The 19463-nt window shown below is 38.3% G+C and overlaps 1 protein-coding gene across 5 annotated transcripts in view; it reads left to right on the top strand.

Annotated features, from left to right (window-relative positions):
* The window catches only part of usp20 (ubiquitin specific peptidase 20), a 47318-nt gene that overhangs the window by 1780 nt on the left and 26075 nt on the right, over positions 1 to 19463 (top strand). For 3 of the 5 annotated variants that reach the window (XM_017703893.2, XM_017703897.2, XM_017703892.2), the window contains 16 exons: positions 622 to 716; positions 819 to 872; positions 1485 to 1547; positions 2241 to 2375; positions 4558 to 4660; positions 6738 to 6807; positions 7458 to 7571; positions 7774 to 7852; positions 8403 to 8862; positions 13420 to 13581; positions 13716 to 13828; positions 15126 to 15298; positions 17227 to 17321; positions 17418 to 17451; positions 18085 to 18130; positions 18999 to 19179. In XM_017703893.2, coding sequence (XP_017559382.1) covers positions 622 to 716; positions 819 to 872; positions 1485 to 1547; positions 2241 to 2375; positions 4558 to 4660; positions 6738 to 6807; positions 7458 to 7571; positions 7774 to 7852; positions 8403 to 8862; positions 13420 to 13581; positions 13716 to 13828; positions 15126 to 15298; positions 17227 to 17321; positions 17418 to 17451; positions 18085 to 18130; positions 18999 to 19179 — 1977 coding nt within the window. Of the gene's footprint in view, positions 1 to 617; positions 717 to 818; positions 873 to 1484; positions 1548 to 2240; positions 2376 to 4557; positions 4661 to 6737; positions 6808 to 7457; positions 7572 to 7773; positions 7853 to 8402; positions 8863 to 13419; positions 13582 to 13715; positions 13829 to 15125; positions 15299 to 17226; positions 17322 to 17417; positions 17452 to 18084; positions 18131 to 18998; positions 19180 to 19463 lie in introns of all 5 variants that reach the window. The other 2 variants (XM_017703896.2, XM_017703894.2) reach the window with 1 other exon arrangement.

Raw genomic sequence — 19463 nt, 5'->3', positions numbered from 1 at the left:
TAAAAATAATTTTAAAACAGCTATTTGTCATTTCATTTTAGTCCTTATTCTGGTATTTTGTGGTCCAATCTAAACTGAAAAAGCAAAAAAAGAGAAAAGAAAATACAAGCTTCACTTTTGTGTTGGCTTTTCTTCATTAAATGCAGAATACGTGTCAGCTAAAATCTGAATGCAATTTTTATGTTCTTGTTTCTTTTTCATGCCAATCAGCTGCATATCTGACCACACTAAAGTGAAAATGTAAAATGGATTTCGGTTCTCGAGAAAAAACACCATCATGACTCAGATCTGGTGTAAAACCAGCATGTTTTAAGAACTGCTTTACTGGCCAGAGCTGGTTTATGAGGAGCCTGGCATCTTCTTATTTCCCCCATCATATCTAAAACATGATTGCACGACGCCAGAGGGCATCTGAGTGAGTCCTCAATGAATGGGGGTAAAAAATGGAACTAAACGGAATAAAACTAAATGGCTGCTGTCATTTGATATGTGGCTCCAGACTGTTTTCCGTGCGTTATGTAGGACAGTGTCAAATGTAGCAATGTAATTGTTCATCCGTAAGAATCTCAAAGTGCTGTACTTTTGTACTTGGCAACTTATTATTCTTTCTGGTTAAGTCAGTCAAAGAGCAAAAGATGACGGATAGTGGAGATGTTTGTCCTCACCTCGATTCCATAGGTGAAGTAACCAAGGATGAACTTCTACAGAAATCAAAGGTAAGACTCATCCATGACAGCAGGACTTCTTAAAGCAACTACTCAATTATGAAAAAAAGATTATTTGATGCATTTTTAAAGATTTTTTTCTTTTTTCAACAGGGCACTTGTCAGTCATGTGGAGTGGGTGGTCCCAACCTCTGGGCATGTCTACAGGTGAGGAGGGAAGTGGAATTTTTTATTTGATTTGCTAGAAGGAAATATCTGGTTTTTATTCAGCACATACCTCTCGTAGCTGAATGTTAATATTAATGGGGCAGAAACAGTAGTATATATCTAAGATATGCCCATACAGTCATACACAAAAGTACACATCCTCTACAGAAAATACAGTTCTGCTTGTTCAGCATTGTGGTGAAATGCCTAAAAGTTATTGCACATTTTATGTTTTACCCAACAAATAAATAGAAATTATTCATTACAATTTGCAGAAAAATTATACTTATGTTATGTTATGAAACTTTTGTGTATGACTATGTACAGAACATAACAAACTGCATAGCTTTTATTGTACGTTTAGTGTTTACAACCTATGATCTACCATAATAAAAATGTTAGACCCAAGGTTATTGCATGCAGTCGTTATGAGTAGATAAAGACAACAGAGTAAAAAAAAAAAAAAAAAGTATATACATGGAAAAGGTTCGTTAAAAAAATACATGGAAGAAACAATTGGAACATAGGAGGAAGAAATCATTATTATTATTATTATTATTATTATTGTTGTTGTTTATTTTTTTTTCCCTTCTAAATATTTCCCTTGTTCAGTCTGATTGTCCCTATGTGGGCTGTGGAGAGTCCTACTCAGACCACAGCACTATACATGCACAGGTAACTCTGAACTTACACTCCAGGCCAAATATATGGAATGTATTATCTTAATTGACAGTTAAGTCAGTTTGCCAACAGCAAGCACAGCATGTTTACTGACATCCAGTTTAACTTTTTTTTTTTTTCCATTCCAGTTTTTCGGTAGTGATGCATTCTAATGGGGCCTTCAAACTACACATTTTAAACACAAGGCATGCCACATCTCACACTAAAAAGAATTTGGATTAACAATTTGTTTAACACAAGACAGCAATTTCAGAGAAAGCAAAAGACAAAGAGGGGCAAAACACATTTAGAAATTGACTGATATAATAAGCTCTTTTCATGTTCAGATTGTGTAAATCTTTGTTCCAAGTGTTGTACACCAAGAGGTTTACAAAAACAGCAAAACTTGATTTTTCCTCATGTTGGTAACTAAAGAGGTCGGATTCTTGATATTGATTGGTCAGGTGTAAATGCCATATGGGTCTTTTTTGTGGACATTCATTTTTTTCTGCTTAAGACAGCTGTGTGAACATGTTTAGTAAAATCTTTCCTTTTCATTTTTAAAAAGTTGGTGTTTCACTAAGCTATTGGCCTGTAATGTAGATGCATTTGTCCATCTCTATACATACAGTCATTGGTCTGACAGATCTGTTTTGTATGCTATTTATGCATTCATTCATTTAACTGTTTGCTTGTCATTCTCTCCAGGCGAAGAAGCACAATCTGACAGTGAATCTGACCACATTCAGGGTGTGGTGTTACGTGTGTGAGAGAGAAGTGTTTCTAGAGCAGAGGCCTGTAGTGTCAGTGTCTGGAACTCATCGCTACAAACCTCTCGATCAGGTACAACCTCATCATTCATGAAAGCAGAATTGGTAAACACTATTTTAAGGGATGAAAACATACAGTCAGGCCTGTAAATATTTAGATCTCGACTAAGTTATTGTAACATAAGTGGCCTACTACTGCATACTGGAGTTGAAAAATAAATAGCGACTATGGGCTCAGAGTAGAGTTTATCAGCTTTAATTTAGGCTATTTACATTTATATTGGGTGAATGGTGTAAGAATTACAACCATTTTCATAGATAAACCCTCCCCCCTTTTAGGCACTTAAAAGTAAAGGGACAGTTGGCTGCTGAGCTATTCCATGGCCCTCCTTATTTTGTTTATAAGTATATAAAAGCTTGCATTTGGAATCTGTTGCTGTTAACTTCATAGCAGAAGTCAGTTATGAAGTCTAGAGGGACTGCAGTGAAAAAGCCAACATTAAGCTACACAATATATGTTTTTGGTTAATTCTTAAAATAAAATAATGTACTCGTGAGCTCAGAAGTACCAAAAGGCATATAATACTATGGAAAACAACTGTTGTGGATGACTGAACAGCCTCTTCCCTAGGGGGGGAAAAAACCTCTTTACAACAGCTGTAGCCACCCTCCAGGAGGTAGGCGTATCTGCGTCAAAGTCAAAAATCAGGAGAAGACGTCACTAGAGTAAATACAGAACGTTTATCGCTCCCTGATTTGAATGTAAATACCATTCAATTAAAACAGAAAGTCTTCAGTTTGAGGTCATATTCATTATTTACCTTTTCAGCTCCAATATGGTGTGATAGACAAGTGAAAATAACGATAACTTTGTAAATGTTCAAATATTTAAAGGACCTAACTAAACTCGTATCATATTTAGGGCTGCAGAATTAACCTTCTCAGGTTGAAGATGTTGTATGTGACATCAAAGGATGTCGTATAAAAAATAAAATCTTGTTGCATGCTGCAGACTTTTTATTTTGAAGGGTAGTGTTGTTCTGTTGATAAATCAGGAATGCAACCTCTGATTGGTCAGCAATTCAGGAATATGGCGTCTGATTGGTCGACAGACTTAACCCAAGGCATCATGGACTGTTAATAGCCATTCTAACAGCAACAATAACTGTCACTAGTTACTGCTCATCACTGCTTACACGGAACACCCCACAGACCTTGCTGTTTAAAAATACTCCAACCCAGTCGTCTGGCCATAATGATTTGTCCCTTGTCAAAGTCATTCAGGTCTTCACGTTTGCCCATTTCTCCTTCATCTATGTCGACTATGAGAACTGACTATATGCTTACTGTCTAATACTTCCCAGACCTTCACATGTAAATCAAAGTCTCTAAATCTCTTGTAAATCAAATGTGATCTAGTTGATTCATGTGTCAGTTCCTAATTATGTTAGTGGTTAATCTGACACATTAGAAATACAGTTTAGCTGCAGGTGGCTTAATCAATTAGAGCTAGCTTAACTGATTCCACCTATATACCACAGATGAATCCATTGGTGTTTTAATTTAACCCCCTTTTTTAACTAAAACATAAAAATGAAATGCAAATATTACTAACAGATACTGTTACTAAACAGATACTAATACAACTATTTTTTTTATTCCACAGAAGTCATAATGTCTTCTTTGTAGGACTAGATTACCCTGAAGGGTCCCAATTGACTGTTGATGTTACTGTCATTATTAGACTCAGCTTCATAGGTTTAAAGCATAAATAATATGGTTTAACTTCTTTTGATGTTTGTTTCATTCCTACACAGCTGCCATAGATTAGCTGCATAATTTGTAGCTATTATGACATTATTGAGTTTTATAACTGTAGAGTGCAGCAGCAGTAGTGCTAGAAACCCAGTGGCACCAGGGGCTTATACGAATATTATATGAATATTACGTACTACTTTAAAGTTGTAAGTCTTAGTACTCAATGCTTGAGAAAGCAGATCTTTTAGAAGTTGACCTACCAGGAGACACCTGTCACAGATAAGTTCTATTCCAGTCAGAAGGTTTGGCAAACCTGTTGGAGACCACCTTTTATTATTTTTTTTAAATATTATAGAGGCTTGAAAACATTCTTTGTTCTGGAGCATTAAAAGCTTTGAAAGAGCAACGTTACTAATTGTAAAATGAGAGCCTTTCATGTATTTGCTGTGCAAAATTGACTTTGTAAGATAACATTTTGATGTCTTATTTTTCTCTAGGATTCTTCTCCACGAAGTGCTTGTCACCCGTTAAAGGCAGTACCAATTGCCGTGGCAGATGAGGAAGGCTCAGAGTCTGAGGAAGATGAGCTCAAGCCTAGAGGTAAATGATCAAGCACACTAGCTATCATAAAAGCATTGTTGTTAACCTCGCTCACTCGCTCACTCACTCGCTCACTCATTGACTCACGTTTAGCAGAAGATTATCCACAGGGATGCACTATTATTATATTTATTTATTATAATTATTATTATACTATTGGTGCTTCAAATAGCTGACACGTTGTGTCTTGTCTGTGAAATTTAATATTTCAGTTTTCAAAGTATATTGGAAACAACAAAAAATGGATAAATATAATATAACATGGTGGTACTAGAAATAATAGTTACACTAATATACACTCACCGGCCACTTTATTAGGTTCAATTGCTTGTTAACACAAATAGCTAATCAGCCAATTACATGGCCGTAACTCAATGCATTTAGGCATGTAGAGGTGGTCAAGACAATTTGCTGAAGTGCAGACCGAGCATCAGAATGGAGAAGAAAGGGGATTTAAGTGACTTTGAACATGGCATGATTGTTGGTGCCAGACGGGCTGGTCTGAGTATTTCAGAAACTGCTGATCTACTGGGATTTTCACACACAACCATCTCTAGGGTTTACAGAGAATGGTCTGAAAAAGAGATAATATCCAGTGAGCGGCAGTTGTGTGGATGTAAATGCCTTGTTGATGTGAGAGGTCAGAGGACAATGGGCAGACTGGTTTGAGATGATAGAAAGGCAACAGTAACTCAAATATCCATGTGTTACAACCAAGGAATGCAGAATACCATCTCTGAATGCACAACATGTCGAACCTTGAAGAATATGGGCTACAGCAGCAGAAGACCACTCCTGTCAGCTAAGAACAGGAAACTGAGACTACAATTCGAATGGCCTCAGCGAAATATGACCATAGAAGATTGGAAAAATGTTGCCTGGTCTGACATGTCTTGATTTCAGCTGCGACATTGAGATGGTAGGGTCAGAATTTGGCGTAAACAACATGAAAGCATGGATCCATCCTGCGTTGTATCAACAGTTCAGGATGGTGGTGGGGGTGTAATGGTGTGGGGGATATTTTCTTGGCACACTTTGGGCCCCTTAGTACCAATTGAGCATCGTTTAAATGCCGCAGCCTACCTGAATACTGTTGCTGACCATGTCCATCCCTTTAAGACCACAGTGTACCCATTTTCTGATGGCTGCACCAGGTCACAAAGCTCATATAATCTCAAACTGGTTTCTTGAACATGACAATGAGTTCACTGTACTCCAGTGGCCTCCACAGTCTCCAGATCTCAATCCAATAGAGCACCTTTGGGATATGGTGGAATGGGAGATTTGCATCATAGATGTGCAGCCAACAAATTTGCAGCAACTGCATGATGCTATCATGTCAATATGGACCAAAATCTCTGAGGAATGTTTCCAACACCTTGGTGAAAGTATGCCATGAAGAATTAAGGCAGTTCTGATGGCAAAAGTGGGTCCAACCTTTTACTAGCAAAGTGTACCTAATAAAGTGGCCAGTGGGTGTATATGCTAATAATTTAGATTTATTATATGTTTATAATAATTTCTTGTCAAGTTATAGAAACTTTGTTTTGATGTTATGCTTTCTTAATTATAATGTAAACATATGGACATGTCCAAAACAAACTAAATAAATATCTATACAAATTTATTTGAAAATGATGTTACCATGTTAAAACACCTTGAGCAATCATTTAGTTCTTCATTATGCATTAAATGTAGATTTATATCTACCCTTCCTCATCCCCAGGAGAGCCCCTGTCATGATTTTAAATTGAATCTATGAATGCTAGTAATTAATTTTAGGTTTTAGTGTTGTAAATAGATTTATACCTTCAAAAAGAAACTCCATTAAAAGTAGATGTGGCCCTTGCTGAAATGTAGTGTCCTTGATCCTTGGTCAGTTTGCACTCCACTGGTTCCTCTTTAGTTGTAGTTTTCAGGGTGCTTGTTAGACAACATCTGAACATCTGTGTTTATTGTGCTTAAGTTGAGCTATGTCTTATCATTTCTGTACATCAAAATGAATTTTTAATAAAATTATTGAATTGCATTAGTTTTCTTTATATCTTCTTTGTTTCACTGTACTTCTCTTTCACAGGGCTCACAGGGATGAAGAACATTGGGAATTCATGTTACATGAATGCAGCACTGCAGGCCCTCTCCAACTGGTGGGTTTAACCCTATCAATCAGAATCACTTTCTTTTACCAAGTATTTTATATATACAAGGAATTTATCTTGGCAAATGCACGCTTGAATGGCATGTAACATTCTAAACAGGTCACAGAAGTACACAAACTAACAAATATTTAAAAGAAAATGTTTCTTTTCAGAGCGTGCAAACTCATTTAGAGTGCTATAAGGATCAGTGAGCACTTTATATTATTGTTTATATATTTTTTGTCAGGGTAAGAGTAAAAAAAGAGCGAAACGACAATAGCAATAGTTAACTCTTAATTATTAATTGTAGTATGAGCTCATGTGATATGAGCAGAAATGTGTATTATGTTAACCAATTAATACCCAATAGCCAAATTAGTCTTTTATTGCTATGAACATGCTGACCAATCACAGATGTTTTTTGGGTTTGTTGATGTGAATTCCTTGTTCCACTTGGATTAATTTAGATTTTCACTATTACTATTAAAAAAATGTACAATTCTGACACATTACTAGTAGCAGTATAACTGAAATGATGTCTTTTGTCCACATTGTATAGTCTTATCAGAATATTAAACTGCTTTCTTAATTCCTGATCTAAGCACATTATTAAGAAAGTATTTTAATCAGGTTCTTCCTCTCATTTTTTTTCTTTCTAGTCCTCCTTTGACTCAGTTTTTCTTGGACTGCAGTGGCCTGGTGCGCACAGATAAGAAACCTGCTCTCTGCAAAAGCTATCAGAAACTCATCTCTGAGCTCTGGCACAAGAAAAGGTACAATAAAACACACACACTCATGTAATGTGATTCACCAAGGTTGAAAAAGGTTTCTCTATTTTTGGGGCTATTCTAATAATCAGCTCCTAATAATAAATGCCATGTTTTGGCCAGAATGTTCTAATCCTTTCTATCTCCACTTTCCACATTGCTTTCTTTTCTCCACTATTCTCTTCCTCTCTCTTCTCTCTCTTCCTAGACCCAGTTATGTGGTCCCCACTAGTCTGTTTCATGGCATCAAACTTGTGAATCCTATGTTTCGAGGCTATGCCCAGCAGGTTTGTCAAACCAGCGAAATATTTTTACAGTGCAGCTTTATATTAATCACCAGCTTTATGCCTGTGCACACAAATAGTGGCTATAACTAAATGTTACCATCATGTTCACAAAAAGCACCATTTACATTCTATGTATTGGTTGGTTACTAGTATTGGCTTATAACAAAGTCAAACTTGTAACATACAGAAAACCACACATTTTTGCAAACTTGTTGTATTAAGAAAAAAAAAGAAGAGCTAAATAAAAGAAACCAAATCTGCAAAGTGATTTCTGTAAAACTAAAACTCTCATAGTATATTTATATTAGTGATGGACCAATTTTTGTGGCCTATAATATATTGACTTTAAGGTGCTAAGATTTCTGATAACATCAGCTGATCATACTTGTCATTCATATTAAGTGATATTTAAAAAAAATATTTTGTGGTGATTTTGAAACAGGACTATCGGCCTCACTAGCTACTCTCCTTATCTGATTGTATAAGTCTTGTTCATCAGACTTCCTTTGCCTTGAAGACTCTGGTCTGTGCTCTGGTCTGTGCTCTCCAGGACACTCAGGAGTTCCTGCGCTGTCTGATGGACCAGCTCCACGAGGAGCTGAAGGAGCCTCAGGCTGACTGCAGCAGCAGCAGTGGCAATGCTGACCCTGACCATAACCTTGACAAGCGTAACCATGGCGATGGTGACCGCAGCCCCTCTGAGGATGACTTCCTGTCTTGTGACTCAGGTTCAGGGAGTGAGAGAGGGGATGGGGACAGAGGTGGTGGGACTGGAGGAGGAGGGGAGGCGGAGCTTCTGATTCAGGATGAGTGTGTGGGAGCCAGAGGGAATGGAGGGATCTCTGAGAAGGAGAGGCTTAAGGAGAGGTGGAAGGAGGACAAGGGGGAGGAGAGGACACAGGAGATAGACGAGGATGCAGACGTGGATACAGCAGCACAGGAGGAACAGACCGAGAGTGGAGGAGAGCAAGCTGGGTCAACCAGGACAGTCCAGACTCAGGGTAACACAGGTACAGAAAAACAGCTGCACCTCTGTGCATCGATTAGTAAGGCAATATTGAGGTCTGTATAGGTAGGAAATTTAAGCCTGCACCCCTACCCCCGAGTTTAGGGCCCCACCTGACCAGGCCCTACTGGTACTGGTAAACGTGAAACCTGAACCCAACCCAAACCTGCTCACACATACAAATGCTAACAGAGATGGATTAGATGTGGCCAAAAATGCCATGCTTGAATAAACTTCTGTTTTACACATCTGTAACACTTACACTAAAAAGAATATACTTTAAAGTAATTGTCAATCATACAGCGGTATAAAGTTGATGAGCCACACCATGAATGTATGGGAAAGAGTTGTTGAAGCAAGGCTAAGGTGAGAGGTTCAGATCAGTGAGCAGCAGTTTGGTTTCATGCCCAGAAAGAGTACCACAGATGCAATTTTTGCATTGAGAGTGTTGGTAGAGAAGTACAGAGAAGGTCAGAAGGAGATACATTGTATCTTTGTGGATCTAGAGAAGGCATATGATAGGGTGCCAAGAGAGGAACTGTGGTACTGTATGAGGAAGTCAGGTGTAGCTGAAAAGTATGTTAGGGTGGTGCAGGACATGTATGAGGATAGTGAGACAGTGGTGAGGTGTGCAGTTGGAGTGACAAATGGTTTCAAGGTGAAGGTAGGGTTACATCATGGATCAGCTTTGAGCCCCTTCTTGTTTGCAATGGTGATGGAAAGGTTGACAGATGAGGTCAGACAGGAGGCTCCATGGACAGTGTAGAAAAGAGGTGAAGAAGAGGGTGCAGGCAGGATGGAGTGGGTGGAGACAGGTGTCAGGGCTGATGTGTGACAGAAGGATAGCAGCAAGAGTGAAAGGGAAGGTTTACAAGACAGTAGTGCGTCCTGCTATGATGTATGGTTTGGAGACTGTGGCTCTGTCTAAAAGACAGGAGGCTGAGCTGGAGGTGGCGGAGATGAAGATGCTGAGATTTTCGTTGGGAGTGACAAGGATGGACAAGATTAGAAATGAGCAAATCAGAGGGACAGTGAAGGTGGAGCAGTTTGGAGATAAAGCCAGAGATGCCAGGTTGAGATGGTTTGGACATGTGTTGAGGAGGAGTAGTGGATATATATTGGTCAAAGAATGTTGGAGATGGAGCTGCCGGGTAGAAGAAGATGTAGACCTCAGAGGTTTATGGATGTAGTGAAGGTGGACATGGAGATGGTTGGTGTAAAAGTAGAGGAGGCAGTGGATAGGGCAAGATGGAGGCAGATGATCCGCTGTGGCGACCCCTAAAGGGAGCAGCTGAAAGAAGAAGAAGAAAAAAGTAATTGTCAATCATACCTTGCAGAGAATAGTATCTACCTTCCGCTACCACATGCTTTCAGATTATGCTAATGTGGCCAGAGTTCTGACCAGTGGTCTTGACGCTCAGAACATTGCAGAATTAATCTTGAACAAATGACTTCAGATCAAAACAAAAGATGCCAGCAAGGCACAGCTTGCAAAGCTAGATATACATGCATTTTGCAATGAAAAAGCAAAGGAAAATCAATATTTTATTTTGTTTTTACAAGGATAAGTTACATTTTATCCTTTCTTTCAGCTTTGCTCTCATTGGTCTTTCATGACATCAACATTGTGTTGTGACACAATCTGTCTTTCCTCAATCTTCAGACTGTTGAGTCTGACCCTGTTCATCAGTGGTCAAGACCCCCATGGACCCTCACAGAGCACATACTATTTGGGTGGTGGATCATTCTCAGCACTGTAGTAACACGGATGTGGTGGTGGTCTGTTAGTGTGTGTCATGCTAGTCTGAGTGGATCAGACACAGCAGTGCCCTGGAGTTTTTAAACACCTGAGTGTCTCTGCTGGACTGAGAATAGTTCACCAACCAAAAATATCTAGCCAACAGGTTCCTGTGGGCAGAGTCCTGTAACCACTGATGAAGGACTAGAGGATGACCAACACAAACTGTGCAGCAGCAGATGAGCCATCATCTCTGACTTTATATCTACAAGGTGGACTGACAAGGTAGGAGTGTCTAATAGAATGGACAGTGAGTGTACACAGTGTTTAAAAACTCCAGCAGCACAGCTGTGTCTGATCCACTCAGCCTGGCGCATCACATGCTATCACAACACCACGTCAGTGTTACTGCATTGCTGAGAAAGATCCACCACTCAAATAGTACCTGTACTGTAAGGGTCCTGATCACTGAAGAACAGGGTAAAAGGGGGCTAACAAACCTTGCAGAGAACCAGATAGACTTCAGTCTGTAATTGTAGAACTACAAAGTGCACCTATATAGTAAGTGGAGCTGCTAAAATGGACAATTAGCCTAGAAACAAGGAGGTCATAATGTGCCTAATAGGTGTATGTCTGCGCTGATGTTTAGTATCATGTGCTGATGTTTAGCAGCATTTTTTGATGTGTTATCTGTCTGTTCATTTAAAGAAGGACCCAGACAAATGACAGATATTCCAGCACAACACTCATTGAGTGAATTTCATGCATTATTTAAAACTAATGGGGATCTTTTCGTATTACATTTCTCAGTTGTATCAAGCTCATCTGTTAAAAATCTTGGTGTCGTGATAGACGCTGATCTGTCCTTCGACGCACATATAACTAATATCACTAGAGCAGCCTCCCTGTATCTCCGCAATACCAATAAATTAAGAAATGCATTATCTCTACAATAATCTAGCCCTGAAGTAATGAATGCATGAATTAATTTTTCTGCGTCCTGTAATGTCCTGCTGTCTGGATGTCCCAACAAAAGTCTTAACAAGCTTCAGTTAGTCCAGAACGCTGCAGCCAGAGTCCTCACAAGAACCAGAAAGTGCGACCATATTAGCCCAGTTTTATTAACGCTGCACTGGTTACCAGTTAAATTTCGCATTGATTATAAAATTCTATTACTGACCTATAAAGCTCTAAACTAAGTACCTGAGTGAACTTCTCTCCTACTATGAACCATCACGCCTACTTAGATCACAAGGTGCTGGCTTACTACTGGTACCTAGAATTAATAAAGCTACATCATGGGGGAAGGGTTTTATCTCATACAAAGCCGCCCAGCTCTGGAATAATCTTCTTATTAATGTTTGGGAATCAGACACTGCCTCAGTTTTTAAGTCTAGGCTAAAAACTTACTTGTATAGACAAGCCATTGGTGATTAGTCTTCCCTGTCAGACCTAGACCTGCCAGAGTCTCTGCTGCTCTGTTAACACTGTAATCTGTGGTCAGCCACTCTTTACAGAACTGACTGCATTTTTCTTTCCTTTCTTTGCCGAGCTAAATAGTTGCCCATCTTGTGCGTCTGATGCTGTTGCCTCTTCTGCCTTGATTGGGTGCCGCTGCTCACCAACCTTCTGGACCGGCCTGACCACCACTGAGCTTCTTGCTTTACAACACTGTGCACTCCTCACCCTCAGATCTTTTTTTTTCCCACTTTGTACTGTAATACTTTATACTAATAATGTTTGCTTTCCGGTGTCAACCGTAGGAGGATGGGTTCCCCTTCTGAGTCTTGGTTCCTCTCAAGGTTTCTTCCTCTTTTAGGGAGTTTTTCCTCGTCGCCGCTGGCTTGCTCATGGGGCTTGGACCCGGATTTTCTCTTTTCTTTTCTTTCTGTAATACTGATTGTTCTGTAAAACTGCTTTGTGACAACATGTGTTGTAAAAAGCACTATATAAAAAATTTTGCTTGCTTGCTTACATAGGAGAAATGTGTGGAGAAGAACAATCCAAACCTTAAAGCTAATCTGTGGACAGCAGAGAAGAATGTATGGGAAGCAGTTTCTTTAAATGATTTTAAAAAGAGCCTCAGAAATGGATGATGAATCAATATGAAATTGTCTTTAAAACTAGAGGATCCTACAAAATGGTGACCAAACACTACGTCATTGGTCACCAACACTGGTCGTGGATCTACCTTCCTCTGAACTGTAGTTAGACCCACAATCTGCCACACCTGCTCCTGCTAATTAACTTCTAATTGATTGGCTGGATCAGATCCATTGGTGTAGCTATGGGGAGGGGCAGCATATTATATACAGGTATTGACTAAACTCTGCAGGAGTGTAGATGTCCAGAAGGAGGATTGGTAACCACTGCAATACACCATGAAAAAGAATTGTGTTTTGTGTTGATCATGACACACCAAAACTAAAGACAAAATAGGAAATATTAACAGTTTTTAGTGTTTATCAGCATTTCAGTGGGTTTTAAATTGTACTGAAGTTCATGAAATTAACTGTGTTGCATCTTCCTTTGTCTTGTTGGAGTATCTGTCATTTTTTTGTGTTTTTCCCCTTTAAGTAAACAGACAGGTTGAATACATCTCCAAACATCAGTGTATAACATGAGCAGTTCTGTTTGACTGCCCATGTATATACACCACACCACACGTATATACACCACACTGCCTTTTGCAGTTGTCTAGTGGGCTGAATCTGCCTCAATTGATTCACCTGATTTTTCCTGGGCCAAGTGTAAGAGTATCTGGATGCTGTACTCGATTAATCATAATCATATAGAACCTGAGTCTAATTCTCTCTTTTCAAGCCTGTTGTGTCTCAGAACCTGATAATGAGGCCTCCATGCATCGCCCCTCATCTCGACCCTGTAGCCCCAGTCACAGTGTGCCGGAACTTCACTCTAAGCTGTCCAGCAGCCCACCCAGGTCTAGCCCACTTAGAGCCAGCCCTATCTACACCTTTAAAAAAGGTTTGGCCTTTACATACACTAGCTTAAAATGTATGGTACCATACTGGACAAGCTTCAGCATTATAAGATGCATTTGTGCTAAATTAATTTGGTCAGTAATAAAAGTCTATACCCTGTCTCTGTTTGGCCTATAGCTCCGATGCTCTTGGGTGCCAAGAAGAAGAAGCAGTCCCATTTCCGCAGTGTTATTTCAGACATCTTTGATGGCTCAATTCTGAGTCTGGTCCAGTGCTTGACGTGTGACCGGGTAAGAGATGGTGTTTGCAGCTGTCTACACTAGAGGGCAGCACCAGCACTGTGTATACGAGATTGTAACGATGTACCATTCAGTTTACGGAGTCCTTCCATAGTTATTTTAAACACTACACTACGTATCTGTAGTAATAGTAAAGTGATGGTTCGGTCAGAACTCGAATTTAAACTTTTTTTCAGTTGCCCCAAATGTAATAGCTTAGTAAGATTGTGCCAAGTTGTTATGTAATCTCAAATAGACTTGGCCATAAAGTTTTAACTAATACTATACAGACAGAGCTAGTTTTTCATAGGAAGGATGGATGATGCCAATTTACCACCATCTGTTAGGCTTATCACCAATTTGCATAGGGTAAGAAATCTCTGTATAAATGACAGTCATTTTTCAAAAAGATGTTAACAATGTCGTTCAGAGTGGTTTAATGTGATGCTTACTGAGTCAGAATTTTTCATAGTGGTGGTGATAGGAACCAGACTTCTCTAGAAGCTCACACACAGAAAATTGTTATATTAAATGGTTATGAACACACTGCCTAAGATCTGAGGCATTGTTTTTTTGTTTTTTTTTTAATGTATTGAAAAAGTAAATAGCCAAAATAGCAATCAAACAAAAAATCAAATGGACAAAATCATAACCAAAGGAAATATTTTTTCAGAGTTCCACTATTTACCATTATCAACATAAATAAATAAAAAAAAAACCTTGGAGGAAATAAAATTGCTGTATCTCACTGTCTTAAGTGATTTCACTGTGCTGTTAGCAATGTGATTAGCTTGGTAATTCACAGCCAATAGTCAGCATGTAAAATCAAACTATTTTTCTGTGACTTTGACATTTTAATTTTCTCACGTGTACGCTTCAGGTAGGACCATACATATCAGCTTGACTTTAGGCACAGAGGCACAATTAGATGTTGTCTTCAAGTACCTGAGGAACAGCATATGATTTTACTGACTTGTTGAATTAATATTTTATTAATATTTAATAGTTATTTCTGTGGGTCATTTTATGAAGGTAAAAGGCACCTGAATCCTTACTGATGTGTCAGTGCGCAGTCCTTAAGAATTACTCGCATGGCGTTGGGTTGGGACTAAAATCACTGAGGAAAAAAGTTACATTACTCCACTGTCTAAACGTGGTGTCAATTATGTTATCTTGCATAATGCTAAAAAGAGCAGCAGCTGTTTAAAGCCTGAAGTTGGTCCGTATGTTTCTCCATTTGTGTCTGTAATACTGTACTAGCTTTTGTGTGTTTTTCTGAGGCATTAATGAAGTTTTTCTTTCTCCCTAGGTGTCTACAACAGTCGAAACATTTCAGGACTTATCATTGCCCATCCCAGGTAAAGAGGACCTGGCTAAGCTTCACTCGTCCATCCACCAGAGCGCTCCAGCAAAGGCAGGCGTCTGCACAGACACATACGCTTCCCAGGGCTGGATCTCCTACATCATGGAGTCTATCCGCAGGTAGAAAAGAGAAGAGCATTAATATGTTAACTCAAACAAGTTAGTATATTAACTCATTTGAGACTTAAACAATGTATTAGCCCAGGACTGAAATTAGTGAACTGATGAACAGAACTGTTTTGTGACTCAAATATCCTTACTCAATTGCTGTATCACTATTTAATCGCTAAGATATTAACAAAGTCATTCATAGTTGTTTCAGAGGGAAACTTACAGACTCTGACATAGTGTAATAGTGGTGATGGGAACTAGAGATTGTAATGTCTAAAGCATGAGAATGTGTCAGAGTTTTTTATATGTAATGTTTTATAGTGGTAAAATAATGCCATGACTTTGCCATGACTGGACTTTAAAATACATTAGAAGCCTAAACCTTATTTGAAAACGATCTTGAAACAGTGTTTATATTGCATTTCATGAAATAGCTCTCTACAAGATAGATTTTAGAGTTATTAAACTGTTTAAACATCTAGTTTTTCTAGATCATTTCACACCAAATCTCTCTAAATATATTTGTTTGCATCTTACTGAGTGATTTATGGAGAAATAAAAAAAATAAACATTGGAAATCCCCTTTAAGTTACTCCATTTAACCTCTTTGACCACAAGGGTCTGTATGTAGTCCAGCATTTAAGTTCCTCACTCCTGTGAGGTACACAACTTCCATTTTAGTTTCATAACAGTTACTGGACATTCCTAGGATTTTCTGAATAAAAAGATTTACGCTTAAAAACTGAACAATAAAGTTAGGAGTTGTGGGGTTAAGTGTGTTGCTTGTGTTTTGTGTGTTTCTCTGTCTTACTACACATACCAGTATGAACTACACTAAAACATAAGTGAATAGAAATTCAGTTCAGTTTATACCTGTGCTTGGTCACTGCATTAACAGCATAATGGTTAAAATCTCTCTTCCCTTTAGTTTATTTATTGATTAATTTCATGCAAACCATAGGAAGACACTAGTTTTCCCACATGTAAACATAATTGAATTGTCAAACAAGGGTGATTAACTCTGTATTTACTGTACTTAACATGGAGTTCTAGATTCATGGCAGTTGAGTTGCACTGGTCAAATGTGCTCAGTGTTGTGGTACTTTGTACATTTTAGAAATCTCCTTAGGCCACAGCATCACAATTGAGACGTCAGACAAAATGGCTTCAGGACTCTGGGAAGAGCACTCATGTCATAACACTAGAGGCACCACAGCACTGTACAGGTCTTGCTGGATTAATTAAAGTTTTGTGGTCAAATTAAAAATGATAGTATACTTTAACTGCAACTTTTACTGTGCTTTTATTTGATGAAGTTCAACTCAGAGACTATCACTGTTTGCTCCTGCGTCCGGTTCAGTGACGCACTTCGTGTCTCTCTTCTTCTTCTTCTTCGTCTTTTTCTTCTGAGAAAAAGTACACATCCTCTACAGAGATCACACTTTTGCACATTTTAATGCACAATTATGATTTATTAGCTGAATTTAACTTACTGGGGAAAAAGCATAAAACATGCCTTATGTAAAAATTCTAGTACATTTTATGGTTTGTTTTATATTTTATATATATACTTATATGCACATACATAGAAACTGTGCACTAAAATTAGCCGATTTAAGTTTGTTCTCTAGAGGATGTGTACTTATTTTCAATTCAAAAATCACCAAAACTTGTAATTTGAACGGAAGTGTTGAAACTTTGTCCCAAGGCAACTTTATAGAAATATAGGAAGCCCCCTAATGTGCAAGGCAAGGGCGTCAATGTTAGGAAAAACTAAAAGCATGAGGAAGAACCACTGAGAGGAAGCAAAACTCTAAAAGGGAACTGATCATCCTCTGGGCTGTGCCAGATACTATTTTTATCAAAATTTTGCTAAGAGAAAACCCAACATATATAGCCATGAATATAATAATAAGTCTCTGTATTTGTCCTTGCAGATTTGTTGTGTCCTGTATCCCCAGCTGGTTTTGGGGTCCCATGGTGACACTAGAGGACTGCCTTGCTGCCTTCTTTGCTGCAGATGAACTGAAAGGTAAAACATAACCATTTTCATTCAGACATTTTGGTTCTAACTTCCAGTTGTCTGCTCTCATAGTGTAATAACAAACTTTTTTTCTCTCTTTCTCAGGGGATAACATGTACAGCTGTGAACGATGCAAAAAGTAAGCACTTCCAGAAAGTAGATTTTGTACAGTGGCCCTATAAAGTATTTGGATATTTGTGCCATGTTTAAAATTAAGTAAGATTACCATGTTAGGAAAATGTTACACCAAGCATTTATTGCAAACTCACCATTCCAAAGCAGTAATTTTCTTTTTGGCAAAGTATTATTTTGAAAGGTAACTAGTTTATTTCAGATCAGTATCATTTTAGCAGTCTCCTTGCAGACTTTTGCAGGTTTGCATCTGAAACGCCTTTGTGCACTTTGTGAGTCCCATCAATGAATGCAAGCTCACAACTATATGAAAAACAGCCCCAGGCTTTGCCATTTCCACCTCTGTGTTTACAGTATCCTTGGTGCAAACTGGTTGGAATTCTTCTCCAGGCTTTCTCCCCATAAAGAGTCTACCCTCAGCCTGTGCTAAAATGTTTTTCTCTAAAACAAATACGATTTTGTTAAAAGTAACTGGAAGAATGATTGTTTAAAGTGTTCATGTATTTTTGGTGTTTTATTTTTATAAATACATCTGTTACTGTGTTATTGCTGTAAATACACAAAAAAAACACCATTAAATAAAGCAAATGTTATCATATGACCTGACAGTAAACATAAAATTCTTTTGTTTTGTTCACAGGTTGAGAAATGGTGTAAAGTATTGTAAAGTTCTGCGGCTACCAGAAGCAAGTGTCTCCTATGCTTTTCAAAGTGATCTGTGTTCTGTGATTCAGCACACTCAGCTTGTCTGTTATCTTGGCACCTCACATATCCAAAATTAAATGTCTTGGATAGTATATTATTTAATCCTCTGATTGGCTGCCAAGTATTGACAAAATTAATTAAAAATGGCTGTTGACCAATGATCTACAGTACAGTGCAAAAGTCAGACCACCCTACATTTATGCAATTTCAAATCAAAACAGCCATTAGGTACAAGTTATTCATCTTGCAGGAGCTGTTTTGAGGAGAAATTAGAACCCACCAAATGTAAATCCTAACAACAGTTCAGGACTTAGTATACCACCAAAACTGTCACTCGCAGATAAACAGTGTTTTAAACTTCTATCTTTGAGAGAAAATCAAGTTTAAGTCTTGTTTCAGATCTGAAAAAAGATCTGATCATGTGTTTCTGTCCATACTTCCAAATAATGTAAGAAGACTAAATGATCTGGGTCTGAAAGGATGTAAAGCTCTCAAGATGTTTATCATCTTTGTGTGATTTTTCAGCTTTTATCTTGATGCTAAAAAATGAATACCTCAATGGCTGTATTCACTGAAAATTGCAGTAAGAAAAGAGTGGTCTTTATAGTACTGTATATGTAGTGATCTAGAGGTCAGACATTGTTAAAAATCTCAGTTTAACATCAAATGTGAAGCATGTCAAAATTTTAATGTGTGGTAGGTTTTATCTTTATGATTACAGTCCATTCATATCTATGAGTGTAGTTGTTGAACATGCTGCTAGCAGCACATTCCATTTCCGAAGGTTCATTTTGATGTAGTCATGCTCTCTGTTAGTCCCATGTTGCGCATGCATGTTTTGTCCTACAGATTTTGTGCATTCACCTGAAGCGGTTCCGGCATGAGGTTATGTACTCCTTTAAGATCAGCAGCCATGTCTCTTTTCCGTTGGAGGCTTTGGACCTAAAGCCTTTCCTGGCCAAAGAGAGCCCGTCTCAGATCACTATGTATGACCTACTCTCTGTCATCTGTCACCACGGCACTGCAGGCAGTGAGTACACATAATGTTTATATCATTACAGGCTCAGGAAAAAATATAACCCTACTATTTACTGTTACCAAATGCTTTTTGCTTTTACTTTTGATATTGAAATCTGAAAATAATGTTTGTAATACCTCAGTATTTTATAACCAAATATTTTATCTCAACACCTTGCATTTATGAGGTGTACAAGGTTTATACTGTCATAAGAGGATGTCTCTAGAGGGTGCTGGTTTGTAGTTACAACCACAATTCCCATGAAGTTGGGACGTTGTGTAAAACATAAATAAAAA

This window comes from Pygocentrus nattereri, chromosome 23, assembly GCF_015220715.1.
Source record: "Pygocentrus nattereri isolate fPygNat1 chromosome 23, fPygNat1.pri, whole genome shotgun sequence".
Taxonomy (NCBI): Eukaryota; Metazoa; Chordata; class Actinopteri; order Characiformes; family Serrasalmidae; genus Pygocentrus; species Pygocentrus nattereri.
This window is presented reverse-complemented; position numbering and strand designations above follow the sequence as displayed.